The sequence below is a fragment of the Dipodomys merriami genome, unplaced genomic scaffold (genome assembly GCF_024711535.1).
Source record: "Dipodomys merriami isolate MVZ:Mamm:240054 unplaced genomic scaffold, mDipMer1.0.p SCAF_7, whole genome shotgun sequence".
Classification (NCBI taxonomy): Eukaryota; Metazoa; Chordata; class Mammalia; order Rodentia; family Heteromyidae; genus Dipodomys; species Dipodomys merriami.
Window position 1 is genome coordinate 66,622,419 of NW_027206290.1, and position 22,343 is coordinate 66,644,761.

The following is a 22,343-nucleotide window of genomic DNA, read 5'->3' on the forward strand; positions in this document are numbered from 1 at the left end:
TCAGGAAGGCAAGAACCTTGCTTTGCAGAAGGGAGCATCCTCCCTCCCGCATTCGGGGGTGGGGCAAAGGACCTGGGAGGGGGCACTGAATGGGCAGGTGTGGGAAGGTAGGCAGAAAGGAAGGCCCTAGACCCATCAGAGAAGAATGAACTAGGTGAGAACCAAGACCTATCCTCAGCATTTTGCCTAGCTCTTGTGCCAGGTATTATATTGCCAGGTGGACACATTTCCTGTTCAGGTCAAGGGTCAAGCTTCATACCTCTCACCCAAAGAGGGGAGATAAAACTGTCCTGAGGGCTACATTTTCAAAGCCAACACAAGTTCTTCAGGGAACCCATACTCAACACAGACACATCTCCACTGGGTCTGTGATTGACAGACTTGTTGTGTTGAATCCTTTGGATCCCATGGAACCCACAGCCAGAAGGGGGTCTGTGGGCCAGTGGGAAAGCAGGACCACAAACATCGCTCCAAAGCATCCATGTATGAACTCTGGACCTTCCTGAATCTTCTGCCAATTAGAAGTGTGTCATAAGCTGAGGCCAGTGGCTCACGCCTGTAATCCTAGCTTGAGTAGCCTCCTGAGTGGAGGCTGAGATCTGAGGATCACAGTTCAAAGCCAGCTGGAGCAGGAAAGTCCAGGAGATTCTTATCTCCAATTAACAACCAGAAAACCAGAAGTGGTGTTGTGGCTCAAATAATTGAGCGCTCATCTTGAGCTGAAGAGTTCAGGGATAGCACCCAGGCCAAGTTCAAGACCCACGACTGACAATAAATAAATAGTTAAGTTGTGAGCTGGTGGCTCATGCTTGTGATCTTTGCTATGCTGAGATATGGAGGATTGTAGTTTGAACTAGCCAGGTAGAAAAGTCCATGAGACTCCTTTGAAATAACCAGAAAAAGGCAGGACTGAGGCACCAGAGGCTCACACCTGTAATCCTAGATACTCAGGAGATTGTGATCTGAAGATTGCAGTTTGAAGCCAGTTCAGGCAAGGAAATCCTTGAGATTCTTATCTCCAATTAACCACCAGAAAGCCAGAAGTGGAGGGGTGGCTCCAATGGCTCATCACTAGCCTTGAGCAAAAAAGCTCAGAGACAGTGCCCAGGGCCTAAGTTAAAGCCCCAGGACTTGCACACACACACACACACAAAAGAGACAGTGCTCAGAGCCTAAGTTAAGCTCCAGGATCAGCACACACACACACACACACACACACACACACACACACACACACACACACACACACAAAATCATCAGGGTGGGGCTGGGAAGGTGGCTCAGTGGTAGAGCACCTGCCTTGCATGCATGAGGCCCTGGGTTCAATTCCTCAGCACCACATAAGCAAAAAGAAAAAAGCCAGAAGTGGCCCTGTGGCTCAAGTGGTTGAGCGCTAGCCTTGAGCTGAAGAGCCGAGGGACAGCGCCCAGGCCCAGAGTTTAGGTCCCACGACCGGACCCAAAAAAAAAACATCATCAGGGCTGGGGGCATAGCTCAAGTGGTAGAGTGATAGTTGAGCAAGTATGTCAAGTGAGCTTGAGGCTCTAAGTTCAAATCCTGGCACCATCAAATAAATAATGAATTAAAATAAGTACTTGCAGCCGGGTGTGGTGGTACACACCTGCAATCCAAGCACTCAAGAGGCAGAGGCAGGAGGACTGAGTTCCAGACCAGCCTGCAGTATATGCATAATGAGAAAAAGAAAAATTGCAAGCAACAAAAGGACCATTTTCTCTCACCCTGCCAAGCCCTGGTTACACCACTTGTGGCTGTAGAAGAACTTATCTTCCCATGGAAGCAAATATTAGGACTCAGTATGTCAAGTCCTAAGCTCCTTCAAGGGTATCTGACGTGATCCTGAGGCTTAGGCAGAAAAGCAGGAAGTATTACCACTTGTTTCAAAATTCCCCTTTTTTTTTCTCCAAGCTTCCTTCCACACAGTTGGTTCCACACACTTTTTGGTGCCTTTTCTATCATGACTTGTAGCATATTAAATAGTTGCTGTTTTGTGTCTGTGTGTGCTTTTTTCAGACAGAGTCTAAATGTATAGTCTAGGCTGGTCTTGAACTCATAATCCTCCATGCCCAGTTATACTGTTTGAAAATGGTTTCATAGGTCAGGTGCTGGTGGTGTATGCCTATAATAATCATAGCTACTCAGGAAGCTGAGCTCTGAGGATACCGGTTTGAAGCCAGCTTGGGCAGGAAAGTCTGTGAGATTTTCTCCAAATTAACCGGTAAAAAGCCAAAAGTAGAGCTGTGGCTCAAGTGGTAGAGTACCATCCCGAGGTGAAAAAGCTAAGGGACAATGCATAGGCCCTGAGTTCAAGCCCCAGGATGGACACAAAAATTTTGAAAAAGTTACATTACACAGACCAGGTGCCAGTGGCTCACATATATAGTACTAACTACTCAGGAGGCTGAGATCTGATCAGAAAAGTCCTCAAGACCATATCTCCAATTAATTAGCAAAAATGTTGGACTGGAGGCATGAATTCATCATGAATTATGGCTTTATCAGCCATGAATGACCAGGCTGAGTGAAAGCATGAGGCCCTGAGTTCAAGCCACAGAATGAAAAAAAAATTACAGGAGGCTAGGTATTGTAACTCATGCCTGTAATCTCAGCACTTGGGAGGATGAAGCTGGAGGAACATAAGCTCAAGTTTGTTCCAAACTACATATGGATTTCCAGGCCAGCCTGGGTTACACTGTCTAAAAAAACAAAACAAAACAAAGTCACCTGACACCAAATATTCAGACAAAGAACATTTAATTGGCAATGAAGTGAGTATCCCTCTCCCAAATCTCCAGGACCACTATTATAGAATCAATCAATATTATAAATGTGTTATGTATTTCCTAGGTAGTCCATAACTAGCTAATGGCAATATAATGGCAGGACAGTTGTAAGCTATAACAGATTTTAAGATTTCCTAGTACCCACGTTCATGAAAGGAAAGAGTGGTTGGAGCTGAAGTTCAATGGCAAAGTGATGGCCTAGCATGTACCGGGCCCTGGGTTCAATCCCTAGCACTGCAAAATATAAGTAAAATAAAAGGGATCAGATGGGGTTACTTTCAATATTTTATTTAACATCTAATATTTTATTTCACATATTATCTGCATAAAATTATTAGTGGGAAATTTTAAATACTTTAGATAGCCAGTCTTCAAAATCCAGCATAGGTTTTTATACTGACTATCTCAATTTGCACTTGCTACCTTTCAAAAACTCAATGGCCATATGGGGCCACTGGCCACTGTACAAAGCTGGTCTTAACATTTCCAATGCAGAGATAATTTAAAAATACAGGCTGGGCACCAATGGTTCATGCCTGTAATTCTAGCTACTTAAAAGGCTGATATTTGAGGACTGAAGCTCAAAACCAGCTCAAGCAGGAAAGTCCTAATTACATCTCACCAAAAAAATAATATGTATATATGTATATCTCAAACAGTTTTTTGTTCTGGACAAAAAGCTTGGGACTGTATTTGAAGAATAAGAAAAAAAAAAAGTAGCCGGGGCGCTGGTGGCTCACGCCTGTAATCCTAGCTACTCAGGAGGCTGAGATCTGAGGATCGCAGTTCAAAACCAGCCAGGGCAGGAGAGACTGTGAGACTCCTATCTCCAATAAACCACCTAAACCACCAGAAAACCGGAAGTGGCGCTGTAGCTCAAGTGGTAGCAAGCTCGCCTTGAGCTGAAGAGCTGAGGGACAGCACCCAGGCCCAGAGTTCAAGCCCCACGGACGACCAAAAAAAAAAAAAAAAAAAAAGTAGCTTGAAGAGTGGCTGGAGTGCCTACCTGGCAAACATAAGGGCCTAAATTCAAACCCCAGTACCATAAAATAGATGAGGATGGGGGGAGGGGGGGGCTGGGAAGTTGGCTCAGTGGTAGAGCGCTTGCCTTACATGCCTGAGGCCTGGGTTCTATTCCTCAGCACCACATAAGCAAAAAGAAAAAAGCCTGAAAGTGGCGCTGTGGCTCAAGTGGTAGAGCGCTAGCCTTGAGTTGAAGAGCTGAGGGACAGTGCCCAGGCCCAGAGTTCAGGCCCCACAACCGGACCCCAAAAAAAATAAATAAATAAAATAAAATAAAATAAAATAGATGAGGATGGGCAGTTTGTATAGGGATGCCCAACAGCTAGCAGGGGCTTAATAAGTAGTTGTTGATTATTGAATGATTACACATTGAACTATCAGGGGTCTTTTGACTAAAAGTATGAAACTCACTTAACATTGGTATTTGTTGTCATGAAAAAAGTGTCGGCAATATGGGCTACAAAGTATTCTAAATGTAGTCCAATTAAAAACAATATGCATGGGGCTGGGAAGGTGGCTCAGTGGTAAAGCGCTTGCCTTGCATGCATGAGGCCCTGGGTTCGATTCCCCAGCACTACATAAGCAAAAAGAAAAAAGCCGGCAGTGGCGCTGTGGCTCAAGTGGTAGAGCTGAGGGACAGTGCCCAGGCCCAGAGTTCAGGCCCCACGACTGGATCCCCCCCCCCAAAACAAAACAAAACAATATGCATGCCAGATGCCTGAGGCTCAAGTCTATAAACCTAGCTACTCAGGAGGCTGAGATCTGAAGATTAAGGTTGGAGGCTAGTCTAGGTAAACAAATTTTTTTTTTCAGTTGTGGGGCTAAGGACCTGGGTACTGTCCCTATTTGTTTTCTTTTCCTCAGTTACCACTTTGAGCCACAGCTCCACTTCCAGTTTCCTGGTGGTTAATTGGAGATAAGTCTAGTGGACTTTGCTGCCAGGATTAGTTTGAACTGTGATGCTCAGATCTCACCCTCCTGAGGAGTAGCTAGGATTACAGGTGTACGTGCGCACGTGCGATGGCATTAAAAATGGTTACCTGTGGCAGGCACCTGTGGCTCAAGCCTATAATTCTAGCTACTCAGGAGGCTGAGATATGAGGATCATGGTTCAAAACCAGCATAGACAGTAAAGTCTGTGAGACTCTTATCTCCAAAATAACCACCAGAAAACCGCAAATGGTGCTGTGGCTCAAGTGATAGAGTGCTAGCCCTGAGCTGAAGACCTCAGGGACAGCCCCCAGGCCCAGAGTTCAAATCTTACAACTGCAGGAACAAAAATATCATATTTATTAGATTGGAAATTATTGCTTTTTTTATTATTAGCTTATAGTAGTTAATTTTTTTTTTTTGTCGGTCATGGGCTTGAACTCTGGGCCTGGGCGCTGTCCCTGCGCTCTTGAGCTCAAGGCGAGCACTCTATTGCTTGAGTCATAGCACCATTTGCCGTTTTCGAGAGGCTTATTGGAGATAAGAGTCTCATGGACTTTCCTGCCCGGGCTGGCTTTGAACTGTGATCCTCAGATCTCAGCCTCTTGAGTAGCTAGGATTACAGGCGTGAGCCACCGGTGCCCAACTAAATGGCAACTCCTTTTTACAGCTACTTGAAGATAATAAAATAATAAGCCATTCTCCACAAACTGACAATGTTTAAATTAATTAAAAGTATATATTCTCAAGCCAGGTGCTGTTGGGTCAGACCTGTAATCCTAGCTATTCAGTAGGTTGAGCTTTAAAGCCAGCCTGGCAGAAAAGTCTGCAACTCTTAACTCCAGTTAACTAACAAAAAGCAAGTGAAGCTATGGCTCAAGTGGTAGAGTTCCAGCCTTGTGTAAAAAAGCCAAGTGAGAGTATAAGGCCTGTGTTCAAGCCTCAGTATCTGTATACACACACACACAAACACAAATTCCTTGGACTTGGTGGGCTGGCACTGTACCACTTGAATCATACCTCCATCCCCTACAAGCTGGTTTCTGTTTGTTTTGCCAGTTCTGGAGCTTGACCTCAGGGCCTGGGCACTACCACTTGAGCCACAGCATACTTCTGGCCTCTTCTGTGTATGTGGTATTGAGGACTTGAACCCAGGATTTCATGCATGCTAAGCAAGCATTCTACCACTAAGCCACATTCCTAGCCCTCCAAGAGCTTTTATTTTTTTTAAATTGGTCATGGGACTTGAACTCTGGGCCTGGGCACTGCCCCTCAGCTCTTTAGCTCAGGGCTAGTGCTTACCATTTGAGCTACAGCGCCACTTCCAGTTTTCTGGTGGTTTGTTGGAGATAAGAATCTCACAGATGGGCTGGGAAGGTGGCTCAGTGGTAGAGCACTTGCCTTGCATGCCTGAGGCCCTGGGTTCGATTCTTCAGCACCACATAAGCAAAAAGAAAAAAGCCGGCAGTGGTGCTGTGGCTCAAGTGGTAGAGCGCTAGCCTTGAGCTGAAGAGCTGAGGAACAGCGCCCAGGTCCAGAGTTCAGGCCCCATGACCAGACCTCCCCCCCAAAAAAAAAAAAGAATCTCACAGACTTTCCTGCCTGGGCTGGCTTTGAACCATGATCTTCAGATCTCAGCCTCCTGAGTTGCTAGGATTACAGGCATGAGCCACAGGTGCCTGACCCCCAAGAGCTTTTAAAAGCCCATAAAAAGACAGAGGTTGAGGGTGTAGTTCAGTGGTAAAGTATGTGCTTAGCATGTACAGGGTTTCATACCCAGTGCCAAATCAATTTAAAAAGAAAAAAAAGGAAGAAAGGAAAGAGGGAGGTTAAAGAAGGCAGGCAGGCAGGCAGGCAAGACAAACGGGCAAAAGTGGAAAATCACAGGATTCAAATGGCCAATAAATATATGAAAGGAAAAAGGCATAATGAAATAGCAGTTAGTTACAGTCTGTCCTCAGGTTCCAGAGTGCTGCACTGGCCTGTTTTTCCCATAGTGGCTTCAGCTCCTCCAGAGTTGTATTGCTGGTCCTTTCTTCAGCCCCATAACCTTGGCGCTTCCAGGGCACTTTTTTTAGTTCATTTCTTCTGATACACCTACTCCCATGAAACGTCATCTACAATAGGTCTCCAACCTATTTTGCTGGGTTGCTGATCAGTGAAACTTCATATATATGTACTCAATGGGTTGTGTTCAGAACTGACAAAGGAGGCACCAGTGGCTCATGACTAGCTACTCAGGAAGCTGAGATCTGAGGATAACAGTTTGAAGCCAGCCAGGGCAGGAAAGTCCATGTGACTCTTATCTCCACTAACCTACTCAGAAAAAGTGGTATTGTGGCTCATGTGGTGGAGCCTTGACCACAGAGAGGCTCATGGACAGCACCCAGGCCCTGAGTTCAAGTCCCAGAACCAGCAAGAAAAAAAAAAAAAAGAACTAACCATTTTGATGTGTTTGGTGTTGTAGTCAGAGGCATCATAATTTGTGTGTATATTTGCATATGCAAATACACGTCGCTATTTCTGGAAGGGCAAAGATACATATGACTCCAATCATGGAAAAGGACACATTTTTGTTATCAGTGTCTACAGATTGTAACATTGCAATAATTACTACCATCAAATAAATTAAAAACTGTATGGTTGTCTATACAAATAAAGTAAATGTGTAATGACTGGTAACAGGTTCGTATTCATCCACACTTGGAACAATTATTCAACCATTAAAAGGCACGTGGGCAATGATTTGTACTGATATGGCAAAATTCTTAACACGTGATGCCAGGTCAAGCTTTATGTCAGTCTGACACAAAACATTTGAAAACAAAACTGCCCAGAGCAAGGAAATGTATCAAAATGTTACCTGTGCATCTCTCCAGGTGCTCACGAATATGACAAGCGAGTTTTAGCTTCTGGGATTTTTCCGTTTCTGCCAAAAAGAAAAAAATAACCCAAAAAACAAAAGAGCGGGTTATTTTTTTTACTTAGATTAAGAAAGGAAAAAAAAAAGGTGGTTGTGCGTTTTTATGCTGCAAATCGCTGTCCACTCGGCCCCAATGGCCGCCCCGTGCCCCGCCCGCCCCGTTGCCGGGGGGGGGGGGGTGGGGGGGTCGCCGGAGCCCCGGCGGGTCCCGCAGGCCGCAGCGCCCCCGGTGGCAGGACCGGGGCAACGGGAAGGGGCTGGGCACGGAGGACCGGGAGGCGGCGCCGGGCGTCCCCACGCTTCCCGCGAGATCCCGCTCCGCCCGCTCCGCCCGCTCCGCCCCGCTCGCCGCGCTCCCCGCTCCCCGCGCCGCGGCACTTCCTGCCTTCCGCGCCCGCGCCGCCCGCCCTCTCCCTGCGCCCCCCGCTTGCCCCTCGCCGCCCGGCGTCGCCTCCGGAGGTGCCTCCTCCGGCCCGGCCGGGTCGCCGCTCCGCCCGCCGCCCCGCGAGCCGCTTTGTCTCGGGCGGGGCGCTCGGGAGAGGCCGCCTGGTGCCCCCCGCCGCGGGCCCGGGCCCCCCGCCCCGGGGTGGCGGCGGTGGTGCCGGGCCCCGGGGCGGGGGGCGCGCCGGGATGGGCCCCAAGCGGCGGCAGCTGACGTTCCGGGAGAAGTCGAGGATCATCCAGGAGGTGGAGGAGAACCCGGACCTGCGCAAGGGCGAGATCGCGCGGCGCTTCAACATCCCGCCGTCCACGCTGAGCACCATCCTGAAGAACAAGCGCGCCATCCTGGCGTCGGAGCGCAAGTACGGGGTGGCCTCCACCTGCCGCAAGACCAACAAGCTGTCCCCTTACGACAAGCTCGAGGGGCTGCTCATCGCCTGGTTCCAGCAGATCCGCGCCGCCGGCCTGCCCGTCAAGGGCATCATCCTCAAGGAGAAGGCTCTGCGGATAGCCGAGGAGCTGGGCATGGACGACTTCACTGCCTCCAATGGCTGGCTGGACCGCTTCCGCCGGCGCCACGGGGTAGTGTCCTGCAGCGGCGTGGCCCGAGCCAGGGGGCGGAATGCCGCCCCCCGGACCCCAGCGGCACCTGCCAGCCCGGCCGCGGTGCCCTCTGAGGGCAGCGGTGGGAGCACACCGGGCTGGCGCACGCGGGAGGAGCAGCCGCCGTCGGTGGCCGAGGGCTACGCCTCGCAGGACGTGTTCAGTGCCACCGAGACCAGTCTGTGGTACGACTTTCTGTCGGACCAGGCCGCGGGGCTGTGCGGAGGGGATGGAAGGGCGCGCCAAGCCACCCAGCGCCTGAGTGTCTTGCTGTGCGCCAATGCCGATGGCAGCGAGAAGCTGCCCCCGCTGGTGGCTGGCAAGTCGGCCAAGCCTCGTGCCAGCCAAGGTGGCCTGCCCTGCGACTACACCGCCAACTCGAAGGGTGGTGTCACTACCCAGGCCTTGGCCAAGTATTTGAAGGCCCTGGATGCTCGAATGGCCGCAGAGTCTCGCCGGGTCCTGCTGCTGGCTGGCCGCTTGGCTGCCCAGTCCCTGGACACTTCAGGCCTGCGGCACGTGCAGCTGGCCTTCTTTCCTCCGGGCACTGTGCATCCATTGGAGCGGGGAGTGGTCCAACAGGTGAAGGGCCACTACCGCCAGGCTATGCTGCTCAAGGCAATGGCAGCGCTGGAGGGCCAGGATCGCTCCGGCTTGCAGCTGGGCCTCATGGAGGCCCTGCACTTCGTGGCTGCGGCCTGGCAAGCAGTGGAACCTTCGGACATAGCCACCTGTTTTCGTGAGGCGGGTTTTGGGGGTGGCCCTAATGCCACCATTACTGCTTCTCTCAAGAGTGAGGGAGAGGAAGAGGAGGAGGAGGAAGAGGAAGAGGAGGAGGAAGAAGAGGAGGGTGAAGGGGAAGAGGAGGAGGAGGAGGAAGAGGAAGAGGAGGAAGAAGGCGAGGAGGAGGAAGAAGAGGAAGCAGGGGAAGGAGAGGAGTTGGGAGAAGAGGAGGAGGTGGAGGAGGAGGAGGGTGATGTTGATGACAGTGATGAAGAGGAGGAAGAGGACGAAGAGGAGAGCTCTTCAGAGGGCTTAGAGGCTGAGGACTGGGCCCAGGGAGTAGTAGAGGCCGGTGGTGGCTTCGGGGGTTACAGCGCCCAGGAGGAGGCCCAGTGCCCTACCCTTCGTTTCCTGGAAGGTGGGGAGGACTCTGACTCAGACAGTGAAGACGAAGAGGAAGATGAGGAGGAGGATGAGGAAGACGAAGACGATGATGATGATGAAGACGGCGATGAGGTGCCTGTACCCAGCTTCGGGGAGGCCATGGCTTACTTCGCCATGGTCAAGAGGTACCTGACCTCCTTTCCTATCGACGACCGGGTACAGAGCCACATTCTCCACTTGGAACATGATCTGGTCCATGTGACCAGGAAGAACCATGCCAGGCAGGCAGGAGTTCGGGGTCTTGGACATCAAAGCTGAGCTGCTGGGCATAGCTGTGTCCCTGACCCAGATGGGCAGCACCAGCCTAGGGCAGAGAACCCTCTCTAGGCAGCCGCTATAGATGGAGCTAGAGGGGGGAGCCCCAGGGCCTTGAGTAATGGCTTCATCCCAGGGCTAGGTCCACCTCAATGCCTGCTTATTGCCTCTTTCTCAGAATCCTCTTTCCTCCCCATTTGCCCCTGGGCTTGGGGGACCCCGTGGGGTGGGTGGGGAGCTGTCTGGTGCTACCACACCATGCCATCAGTGGACTAGACCACAGCAGCAGCCAGGGACAGGCCCTGGAAGCTCCTGGCCAGAGAGTGCCTCTCCCCCCTACCATCCAACCAGGTCTTTGGTGGGGGGAACCCCAAAGCCATTCTGGGAAGGGCTCCAGAGGAAGGTCCAGCCTAGGCCCCCACAAGGCTGGCAGCCCCTTACACCCACCCTGGGTCGCTTCAAGAAGCACAGTCTAACTTACCATAGGCTCCTGAGCCTGCCTCTGCCTGCTTTCCACCCCCTTAATCCCTTTCTCTGGCCTAGTCTGTGTGACTTTGGCCGCCCTTGGTTTTCTTTCCAGATTGGAGGTTTCAAAAGGCCCTCCAGGAGAGTGATGGTGGGCACCTCCCTTGTGGTCAGCTGCAGGCCCCATGCCTCTCATCCCTCTCTGGCAGGGTCCCATCCTGGGCAGAGGGGCCTGGGGCTGAGCCCAGAGTCCAGCCACCCAGCTGCTCCCTTTCCCAGATTGAATTCAATAAATCTGTCCACTCCCCTTTTGTGGGGGTGAACGTTTTAACAGCCAAGGGTGCATCCTTCATGGTCTGGGCTTGCGTCTGTCTTGGGGACACATTCTTTCCTGACTCCCTTTGGTCCTTGCCTTGATGTGACATGGAAGCAAGGGTTGACAGGGTGGCCCTCACAGGGGTGAGGGGCTCAGCCAATGACACTAATGTCTAAATGCTATAAAGGCTTGGGGAGGGAAGATCTTTAGTGTACTCATCTCGGAGGAACCCTAGCATTCTAGTACTTTGGGGGTAGAGAGAAGCTTGGGTCACTTTTCTGGGGCAGGAGGAAAGAAGCCAACAATCTCTTCTGGGCCAAATCAGGCAAAATACACCCAAGGACCAGGCCTGTCAAGATTGGTTAAAAAGGGTCCTGGAAGGAGCGGGAAGATGTAGGGCCTGTTTTAAGTGTTGGCTCCTGAGAGCCAACTTGGAGTTGGAGGAGCCTACAGGGAACTCTGGTTTACCTTGAGGCAACCCTTTAGGCCTTGTTTGTCATTCTCAAGCCTAGTTGCCACAAGGGCCCTTGGCAAAAGGAAGATGAAATTACTGTGAACAGATTGCACCCCCAAGAGGCTGAGGAGTTGGAAACTCGGGTGCTGAGCCCTCCAAAGCCTCACTCCCCACTTGTCCCCCACTCCCCAGTCCATAGGTGAAGACAGGTCCTTTGTCAGTCTTACCTTTCTCCTTTCAGGGCCAGTCCCTTCCCTGTGGAACCCTCCCTCTCTGAGGCCCTCTGGCCCCAGTGGTTCCAGCTAGGGGAGGGACTGAGCCTGTGCAGGGCAAGGAACCCCTGATCCCCAAACCGGTTTTCCTACCCTGCCAAGAGCTGGCATATCACCTCCTTCCCAACCCCTCACCACCCCCTAGTTACCAAGTTCCTCTCCCCACCATGGAATGTTAGGGGGTGGGGGATATCCAGGTCCTCTTTTGTCCCTGGCCTGCCGTGGGTGTGTCCCTTTCAGAAAAGTAAGGCCACTTGCGTGACTTTTAAACAAGAAGTGTGGTAAATTCCACTCTTGGCCTTCTGAACTTCTAGCACTTCAAAACCTTCAAAGTTTTGAAGCAAAGTGACAATAAAAAGGAGTTGGGATTCCCCTTAGCTTTCCCTCTTTCCCAATCCAAACTCTAGAACAGAAAATTTAAAAAAAGAAGCCGGCTGACGACCTGGGCCTGCTCTAGAGAAGGCAGGAGGAAGTGTAGCCTTCTCCCTAAGTTTTGACTAATCCAAGTCCCTTATCTCAAAGTACCAACAAGACAAATCACTTTCATCTGTCTCTTACCAACAACTACTCTTTTTGCTGGAACGGAGATGATCTCACTAATGATAACATAAGCTGATGATACTAATAGGGTCCTTGATGTGTACTGAGCCATAAATATCAGGTGCTCCACAGAGCCCTATAAGGTAGAGAAGGGTCGGGAAAACTGACAAAAAGAAGGATATTCAGCAATTTGTCCAATGCTATACCATTAGTTGGAAGCAAAATTTCTCCTCAGGCTGGATCTATAAGTACCCCTTTATAGCTATTCTGTATCCCTTCACAAGGCAGGGACTTAAAACAGGGTTACTTGAAATCCTAATCCATGATAATGCTAGGAAGATGAGGATGTCAAAGATAAGGAATATGGGAGTATGTACAGGAGCTTTTGCTGCTTCTATACCTATAACTGGCTCCCATGTCCAACTCATTCAAATACAGGTCTTATATCAGTATGACTTTATTATAACTTTCCCTCATTACTCCATAGGGACAAGTAAACGAGAATTGTTCCCATTTCACAAGGGAAGAAGTAGAGTCAAGGCATTACATGACATGCCAGAGTTTAAGATATTGCCTTGAACGCTGGTGCTCCCTTGAAGTCTGAGTTATATACTGCATACCACACCAAAACCAACTGCTGGGATAGAGGAGTAGCAATGGCTGTATGCCGAGGGATCCAGTAAGGAAGCACACAGCTTATCACATAGTTTGGTAGCAGATTATTAACAATGGACCCCCCCCAGGCAAAACTGGAAACAGGTATGCTGTTTCCATTTAGGACTGACACCTAAAGGTCACAGAAAGGGGATTCCAGTTAAAGGGATGCTGGTTAGTATAAGGGTTCTGAGGGCCTGGTTGACTTTGGAAGATCCAAGACTGGGTCAGTAGCTGGCTAGCGAATACTTTGGGTGCAGAAGTGACCCTTTCTTAGGAAAGAGGGGAAATAAAACACACCTGTCTTCAAAGCTGGGGCTCCAAAGGAGGTGGTAAGGGAGAAACTACAATTCCCAGAAATCTCTGCTCCCAGTCGACTAGGTGATGGTTGCCATGGTTTCAGAAAACAATATGGCTGCTCCCAGATGGGAGGCGAGTCTCTGCGTGAGGCAGGCAGAGTCAGAACAGAAAGCCGGCTGTGGAGCAGTGGCAAGAGAGTTGCTTGAGGAGTTGTGAGGCTGGTGCTGAACTCTATCTAGCTGGTACGGATTGGCCTTACTGAGGACACAAATGGCAAGCAGCGTGGACGAAGAGGCCCTGCACCAGCTCTACCTGTGGGTAGACAACATCCCTCTGTCCCGGCCCAAGAGAAACCTCTCCCGGGACTTCAGTGATGGAGGTGTGTGCCTCTGTGTTCCTATGTGTTCTTGTTGAACGTATGTGTGAGGGGTCTGTGTGCATACTGTCTTTTTATTCTTATGTGTCTTAGGATTTCAGTTGTGAAAGTGTGTGCTTTTGTGTGTTATTTCTGTTTGTATTTCTGTGTGAACAATGCGTTTTCATGTGTAGCCTACTCTTTTCTACTCATATATGCATATGAGGTGTGTGTGTGTGTGTGTGTGTGTGTCCATCCCTCCAGGGACTTTGAATTTAGGTGTATGTATTACTGCATCTCTGTATACATCTGCTTATCATTGCATGCTCTATAGATGTGTCTTGTAGGAGTCTGAGCATATGTGTGTTCATATATGTGCTGACATACTCTGTCTTTGATGTGTTTGAGGGAGTCTTGTGTGCCTATGTGTTTCCTTGTGATTATGTAAGTATCTGTGTTTCAGAAATGTTTCCTGGGCTTTCAATGACAGAAATATATATTTTTGTACATGCATGTCTTGCATGTATTTTTCCTATGTATCTACACATTCTGCCTTGTATGTATATCTGTACAAGGATCTCACTGTGTGTCTCTAATTGTGAGACAAATAGACAATCTGTGTGATTCTCCTGGGACTTTGGGCAGTGTGTGTGTGTGTGTGTGTGTGTGTGAGTGTGTGAATTCCTAAGGTGGAGAGACACACAGGCTTCTGAAGAGCTCTCTTAGAGACGCATTTTCAGTATTGCTATGCCCTGAGTTAATGGGGGAAGGGATGCAACTTCTCTGAGGTGTACTATGTCCTAGTTTGATTCCTGATCTGCCTTTGTTTCCTTCCCTGTAGTCCTTCCCCTTTTTGTATCTCTACTGGGTTCTACTACCCTGTTGCTTCTTCAACCTTACCCTCCTCTTCTCCCATTGTTTTCTCCCCACCTTCTGTGTCTATGTATACTCTTCAGTCCTGGTTGCAGAAGTCATCAAGTTTTACTTCCCCAAGATGGTGGAGATGCACAATTATGTCCCTGCCAACTCTTTCCAGCAGAAGCTCAACAACTGGGGTCACCTGAACAGGTAGCATAATACCTGGGTGCAGGAATGGGGCTCTCTAACACCCACTGGAGTTCCAGGAACTACCTCAGCCCTTTTACTTTCTATGGACTTAACACCTAAACAGGGACCCTCCTGGTGGCAGAGTGGGGAGGACCAGCCCAAACAGAATCTATCTAGTAACAAAATCAAAGAACTCTTATATAGAAGGAGACAGAAGGGAACCTAAGAATACCTAAGGAATAGGGCTTAGATACTTTCCCTTTCAGTTTCCCAGTGCTGCAGGCTCATAGACTGCACCACTGTATTCTTTCCTCCTTCCCCATGAAGTCCTGGCTTTATTCCCAATAGGATCCAGTATGTCTTCCCTGACCTACCCCATAGGAAGGTGCTGAACAAGCTGAACTTCTCAGTGCCAGATGATGTGATGCGCAAGATTGCCCAGTGTGCCCCTGGTGTGGTGGAGCTGGTGCTGATTCCACTGAGGCAGCGCCTGGAGGAGCGGCAGAGGCGCAGGAAGCAGGGCATGGGCTCCTTACAGGTGCCACTCTGAGTTGGGTGCATTGTTTCCTGCTACTGGGGCACCAGGGGCTTCCCAGGCAGCAGAATGCCCTGTCTTGGGGATGTGTGTGTGGGATAGAAGTAGGGTGTGCCTAAGAATTCCTGCTCAAAGGGATTCCCTTGGGATGGGTAGGCCTGGGCTCACAGTAGACCATGGGGGGGTTTCTTTCAGGAGCTGGCACCTCAGGATAGCAGTGGCTATATGGATATGGGTAAGGTGTCCTTTCTGCCTTCTGCGCCCCAGGAAAAGTTTCCTCCTGTCTTTCTCATCACTTTGAGGGTCAGGGGGAGACAAGTGACTAGGACTTTCAGCAAGGTCACACCTCCACTTGTTTTGTCCCAGGTTTGCCCCAGAAGGCCCGAGGGGAGGGTGCCCCGGAACCCCAGGGAGGAGGGCAGCTCAGGTAAAGCAGCTGGGAGTTCTAACCTCACCAGTTTTAATAATCCCGCCCATTCCCCACCTCCCCTCCCCCCACAAGGCTGGAAGGGGAGGGGGAGGGGCTGGCTGTGCCTGGGAAAGTGGGGCACTGGCGAGACAACAAGAGAAAGTAAAGAAGGAGGGCCTGGCTGCTGGCAGTGGAAAGGTGAGGGTGGCACCCAAGCTTCCGGGGAGTGCTAAGCTGTTTTCCACTCCAGGGGGAGCCGACCGCCGGCGCCTCGTCCTCCTGGGTATAGCCAGTCGCTGCAGGGCGACCCAAGCTTCGTCCTCCAGATCGCTGAAAAGGAGCAGGAGCTGTTGGCCTCGCAGGAGACGGTGCAGGTGAGGGCGTCCCAGGAAAGCTGGGGAGTGAGGATTTGGGGAGTGGGTTTGTAGAGACAGGGGCAGCCAGCAGCTGGGCTCGATTTCCTGGCGCTGCCACCCAGGTCCTGCAGATGAAGGTGAAGCGTCTGGAACACCTGCTCCAGCTCAAGAACGTGCGCATCGAGGACCTCTCCCGGCGGCTCCAGCAGGCCGAGCGCAAGCAGCGGTGAGCGGCGACCTGGGCCCGGGCAGCTCGGGGGCCCCCATTTTCCTCGCCCGGATGCTACGACCCTCCCTCCGACGACGCACGAGTAGGAGGGCGGAGCCAGCTGCTCGCGCGAGCCTCCAGCGCCCGGAGCTCCTCCCTGCCTGGGGATGGGGGTGAGTTGGGGGGTGGGGCTGGACTGAGCCACCTCATTACGCTCCACCCGGACCAGGAAAATGGACCACTTTCCAGAGCCCAGGAGCCACGGGCGGAGACCCGGCTTGCCCCGCAGCAAAGCGGTGCCCAACACCTGGGGCCCCGCCTTGAGTCTCCCTGCGCTAGGCTTTGGGAGGCGGTCCCCTGGCTCTGCCCACACCCCTAGGGCCGAGTCACTACCCAGCTCCGAGGACAGCAGCTGCGTTTCATATCAGGATGGCTCTCTACACTCGCAATCATGTGGGAAACTACCTCCGGAAACCGAGGGGCTCCCTTGCCCCTCTTGGGTGCTCACTTGGGACCCCTCCCTGGGCTGGAGACCACAGCAGCTGGAGAGGCAGGGGTGAGGAGTCGAACCAGCCAGGAATAGTGAAGACATCCTTCAGTGCCTGTAGCGATTTCCCTATTCTTCTTCCTCTTCCCCCACCTCCCTTTCTCCTCCTCTTTCCCTTCTCGATCACATATATTGTTGGGAGTGTCTGGGGGATATGGATGGAACTGCCCCCATTAAAGGTGGCATACTTTTCCTGTTCCTGCCTTCTCTTTCTGGATCCCTAAAGATGAGAGTTCCTGCTCTCCTTGTCCTCCTCCCACCCACACCTGTCTTCACCTGTTCACCCCCTTAAGTGAAAGAGCCTTGTGGATCCAGAAGTGGTCTTACTTTGTGGGTAGTCAGTCCTGTATGCCCACAGCTTAGTAGATTTCTGTGTGTGTGTGTGTGTGCGCGCACGCCTGTACTGGGGCTTGAACCCAAGGCTTGGGCACTCTCCCTTAGGCTGGGGCTCTACCACTGGAGCTACAGCTCTACTTCAGCTTTTTGGTGGTTAATTGTAGATAAGAGTTGGGTGGGCTTCAAACCATGATCTTCAGATCTCAGCCTTCTGCTAGGGTAACAGGCCCCCTAACTTCTAACCCAGGCTTAGATTATCCCTTACCCCCAACATAGTATCCTCGAACCTTTTTGAAAACCAACACCAAACACAGGCTTCAGATTTCCCCAACTGTTGCCACATCTTTGCCTTCAACATGGATAGACCCTTAACTTGGACTTCTATATGACTCCAAACCTGCCCATGCACTGATCTCAAGTTTTGTGAACCAAACTGTCCAAGCCACTATGCCATGGTTTGACCTTAATTCTGGCTTTTGTTGATTTATTTTTGTGATACTGGGATTTGAACAGGGCCTCATACCGTCTAGGCAGTTTACTATACCGCGTGAGCCACCCACACCCAGCCTTGACCTGATAATTTATATTAATAAATTCTGAGACCTGGAAATTCCATTTGTAGGCATATACTCAGAGTATACCCAGGGGAAACAAACTCTTGTGTTTTTTGTTCTGAGAGACACTACAATAATTTTCATAGCAATACTCTTGTACTTGAAAGAGAACTGAAAAGAATCTGTATTAGTTATCTAATACTGTATAACAAATTACTACTAACTTGGAGGTATAACACAATACATGCTTATTATCTCACATTTTTCTGTGGGTCAAGAGTCTGAGTTTGGCTGAGTCCTTTTTTTTGTTTAGGGCCTGGGCACTGTGCCTGAACTTTTTTGTTCAAGGCTAGTCCTCTACAACTTGAACCATAGCTTCACTTCTAGATTTTTTGGTGGTTAATTGGAGAGAAGAGTCTCATAGACTTTCTGGCTAGCTTTGAACTGTGATTCTCAGATTTCAGACTCCTGAGTAGCTAGGATTGCAGGTGTGAGCCACCAGTGCTTGGCCCCTCTTTTTTCTTTCTGTGCAAGCCAGGCTGGCCTCAGACTTGAGATCTTCCTGCCTCAGTTTCCTTCCTTACTCATTTGGATGGGACTCAGCCCATCAGTTGAAGCCTAAATAGAACTGAAAGTTTGATCTTCCCTGAATTATAAGAGAATCCCTAGTGTCTAGTGGCCTCTGAATTGGCCCATCAGCTTTCATCCTATAGACTCAAATGGAAATACTGGCTCATGCTGGGTCTGAAGACTGCCGACCTTTGGACTGGAACTATACCATCAGATCTCCTGGTTTCAGGCCTTTGGACTTGGTTAACTGAATCTAACTGAATTGTTGGCTCTCCTGGATCTCCAACTTACCAACTCACCTTGCAGGTCTTCAGACTTGCCAGTCTACATAATTGTGTGAGCCAAATCCTTATAAAGGTAATTTCTCTCTCTCTGTCTCTCTCTCTCTGTCTCTCTCTCTCTCTGTCTCTCTCTCTCTCTGTCTCTCTCTGTCTCTCTGTCTCTCTGTCTCTCTGTCTGTCTCTCTCTCTCTCTCTCTCTCTCTCTCTCTTCTCTCTAACAGTTCTGTTTCTCTAGAAAACTACTATAAAATATTCCCATATCTGTATACTGAAAACGTCCTTTGTTTCCTTTTGGCCACATGAAATAGGCTTTCTGGCTAGCTTTGAACAGGGATTCTCAGATCTCAGTCTCCTGAGTAGTTAGAATTATAGGCATGAGCCACCAGCTCCTGGCAGAGCAGTAATCTTGAGTGAAAAAACTCAGGTCCTGAGTTCAAGCCCTAGTATGGGAACAACAACAACAACAAAATAATACGTGTTTATATTCCTGATATTGTGAACTTATTCTGTACAAGTAGAGGCTGAAGACTGTGGATTGTTGCTTTGCTTTGGTTTTACATAGTGTAATGTTTCCACAAAATTAATTACTAATTTCCACTTGTTGATAAAGGTGGGATGAAACTGGAACTCTCATATTCTGCTAGTGGGAGTTTAAATAAATGCAAACATTTCAGATAACAGTTTGGCAATTTCCTATAATTAACTAGTGCCTATGTTATATCAGTTAGACAATGGAGTTTGGACTCAAGGCCTCACATTTGCTAAGCAGGTTTCTCTATCATTTGAGCCATGCTTCAGCCCCAGAAAAGGATTTCTTTTTCAGTCATGGGGCTTGAACTCTGGGCCTGGACGCTGTCCCTTAGCTCTTCAGCTCAAGGCTAACCTCCTACCACTTGAGCCACAGCACCACTTCCGGCTTTTTCTGCTTATGTGGAGCTGAGGAATCGAACCCAGGGCCTCACGCATGTGAGGCAAGCACTCTACCACTGAGCCAATCCAGAAAAGGATTTCTTTAAAAGATTTGACTTCAGGTAATTGTCGGGGCTGCTTAACAAGTCTCTGGCAAAGCTCTTGTTTGTGCATCTAATACTGGAATTTACAGTTCACAGGTTAGAAGTTGGAAAGGAAATGTGTACATAAAGTGGGGGACAGAAAGAACAAAATGGAATTCATGAGCATAAGTTATAGAAGTCATGCTGGGTGCCGTGGCTCATGCCTGTAATCCTAGCTACTTAGGAGGCTGAGATCTGAGGATCGCAGTTCTGAGCCAGCCCAGGCAAAAAAGTCCATGAAACTCATCTCCACTCAAGTACCTGAAGAAAGCCGGAAGTGGAAGTATGGCTCATGTCATAGCAAAATGCTGAGGGACAGCACCCAGGCCTGTGAGTTCAAGCACCAGGTTTAGAAAAAAAAACTCATAGAAGTCTTAAGAACAAACAAATTCATGTCAGCTTTTACTGCCTCCAATCTTGATGATGTGAGTGAACAGAGAAGAAGCTGTCTTTGTCATCTGACTCAGGAGTCAGAAAAGTAAAGGAAGATGGAGGGAAAAGCTGAGTCCATGTAGGCCTAGCTGCTCCCCCACATGAGGTAAATCAGCAGATCAGCAGCAAAGTGCGTGGGCTACAAAGTTCCTGCCTGGAGCTTACAAATGTCAGATCCTGTATAGCTGCTGCTCTTTTCTTCCATCTTCAAACCTCACTCAAAAAATGTCCGCTGTGGTCTGCCCTAATTGGAAACACACAGAGAAGGGAATTTGGAAAATGCTGTCCAAGCTAGCAAAGTAGACACATTAGAAAGCCATCATAGCTGGGTGCCAGTGGCTCACGCCTGTAATCCTAGCTATTCAGGAGGCTGAGATCTGAGAATCACGGTTCAAAGCCAGCCCAGGCAGGAAAGGCTGTGGGACTCTTATCTCAACCACCAGAAAACCGGAAATGGCGCTGTGGCTCAATTGGTAGAGCACTAGGCTTGAGCTGAAGAACTGAGGGACAGTGCCCGGGCCCAGAGTTCAAGCCCCACAACCGACCAAAGAAAGAAAGAAAGAAACACAGCACTGTCCCAGCAATTCCTAGATATATGCTTCAGAAAAACGAATACATAAGTTAACAAAAAAATATGGACTAGACTAGTGGAACATGTATTATTTAATGACCAGTGTTTTGGTCAATATTACCTGAAAATCATGTTGTTGCATGTATTAGGCATGTTGTCACAGATATTTACCATCATACAAATATAGAACAATTTATTATTATTTTGCCAGGCCTGGAGCTTGAGCTCAGGCCTGGGCACTGTCCCTGAGCTTCTTTTGCTCAAGGCTAGCACTGTACCATTTGAGCTATAGCACCACTTCTGGCTTTTTCTGTTTATATGGTACTGAAGGGTTTCATGTATGCTAGGCAAGCACTCTACCACTAAGCCACATTCCCAGCCCTATTAATCTATTTTTTTGTGTCAGTACTGGGGCTGGAACTCATGGCCTTATATCTATTTCTGCTCAAAGCTGATGCTTTACCACTCAAGCTGGTGCTCTACACTTCTGCTTTTTGCCAGGTAATTGGAGATAAGAGTATCTCAGATGTGACAGCCAGTGGTGGGCTTTGAACCACAATCTTCAGATCTCAGCCTCTTGAGTGGCTAGAATTAAAGGCATGAGCCACCAGTGCTCAACTACTGCAATTGATTCATCTTATGAGTAAATTTGGATACTTTCCAGTTTAGAGCTATTAACAAATGCTGCCATGACCCCTTTGTACGATTAATATACACTAATAAAATTTTTAAAATTTTGCCAGAAATGTTTGTCTCTCTTCTGGTATACATTGGGTAAAAAGGTTGGTATGTACCAATTTTATTACATATCACTAAGCACTTTTCTAAGGAGATTATAGTTTATTATTAAAAAGAATAGAGTTAAGAGTTTGGAGCCCAGGGCTGAGAAGGTGGCTCAGTGGTAGAGCGCTTGCCTTGCATGCATGAGGCCCTGGGTTTGATTCCTCAGCACCACATAAGCAGAAAAAAAAAAAAGCCGGAATGGCTGGGAAGGTGGCTCAGTGGTAGAGTGCTTGCCTTGCATGCAAGAGGCCCTGGGTTCAATTCCTCAGCACCACATAAGCAGAAAAAGCCAGAAGTGGCACTGTGGCTCAAGTGGTAGAGTGCTAGCCTTGAGCTGAAGAGCTGAGGGACAGCACCCAGGCCCAGAGCTCAGGCCCCATGACTGGCAAAAAAAAAAAAAAAAGCCGGAAGTAGTGCTATGGCTCAAGTGGTAGCATGCTAGCCTTGAGCTGAAGAGCTGAGGGACAGCGCCCAGGCCCAGAGTTCAGGCCCCACGACCGGACCCCCTCCCCCCCCCCAAAAAAAGAGTTTGGAGCCCAAACATGTTTTCCATGTACTGTATGTGTTTTCCTAACCTAGAGTTGCTCCTAATTCCCTCTTATACTGCCCCCAATTCCAGGGAGCCTGATGGGGACTTGTAACTTAATATTGAGTTCTGCTACTCTATAAGACTCTTTGCACAGGAAGTCCCTAGTCCTGGGCACTCTCTTCTTGGCACACAGGATCACCAGGCAACCATGGAGTAGCCATGCAATTTCTTTTTGGTTGGCCATGGAGCTTGAACTCGAGGCCTAGAGGCTGTCCCTGCATTCTTTTGCTCAAGGCTAGGGTCCTATCACTTTGAACCACAGAGCCACTTCTGGTTTTCTGATGGTTAATTGGAGATAAGACTCACCTCCTTCCCAGGCTGCCTCTGAACCTCGATCCTCAGATCTCAGCCTCCTGAGTAGCTAGGATTATAGGAATGAGGAACCAGCTCCTGGCTGCCATATAATTTCTATCCTGACTTCCTCCTGCCACTAAAAGTCTGGCTTTCCCCAGAGGTCTTCTGGAGAGGAGTTACTATGTCTGCTCTGGTACTATAGATCCTCCCCGCTTAGCCAGATTGCTCAGAGTCCAAGAATGTGAAAACTTTTGGCAGAGACAGGAGACAACAATTCTTT

General features: G+C 49.4%; 2 protein-coding genes across 4 annotated transcripts; both read left to right on the plus strand.

Annotated features, from left to right (window-relative positions):
• Nucleotides 1-8,052: 8,052 nt before the first annotated feature.
• On the plus strand, nt 8,053-10,946 carry Cenpb (centromere protein B). Its single transcript, XM_070006853.1, has one exon. The coding sequence runs from the start codon at nt 8,308-8,310 to the stop codon at nt 10,144-10,146; it is 1,839 nt and encodes a 612-aa protein (XP_069862954.1). The 5' UTR covers nt 8,053-8,307; the 3' UTR covers nt 10,147-10,946.
• Nucleotides 10,947-11,042: 96 nt separating this feature from the next.
• Spef1 (sperm flagellar 1) lies at nt 11,043-21,096 on the plus strand. Of its 3 annotated transcripts, none has more exons than XM_070006854.1 (8): nt 11,043-13,523; nt 14,456-14,567; nt 14,895-15,084; nt 15,277-15,316; nt 15,448-15,508; nt 15,741-15,864; nt 15,969-16,072; nt 16,284-21,096. In XM_070006854.1, the coding sequence occupies exons 1-8, from the start codon at nt 13,415-13,417 to the stop codon at nt 16,612-16,614; spliced, it is 1,071 nt and encodes a 356-aa protein (XP_069862955.1). In that variant the 5' UTR covers nt 11,043-13,414; the 3' UTR covers nt 16,615-21,096. The 3 variants fall into 3 exon arrangements, with proteins under 3 accessions (XP_069862955.1, XP_069862956.1, XP_069862957.1); XM_070006855.1 differs by having other exon boundaries at nt 14,928-15,084; XM_070006856.1 differs by having other exon boundaries at nt 14,928-15,084; nt 15,969-16,367.
• Nucleotides 21,097-22,343: the final 1,247 nt, after the last annotated feature.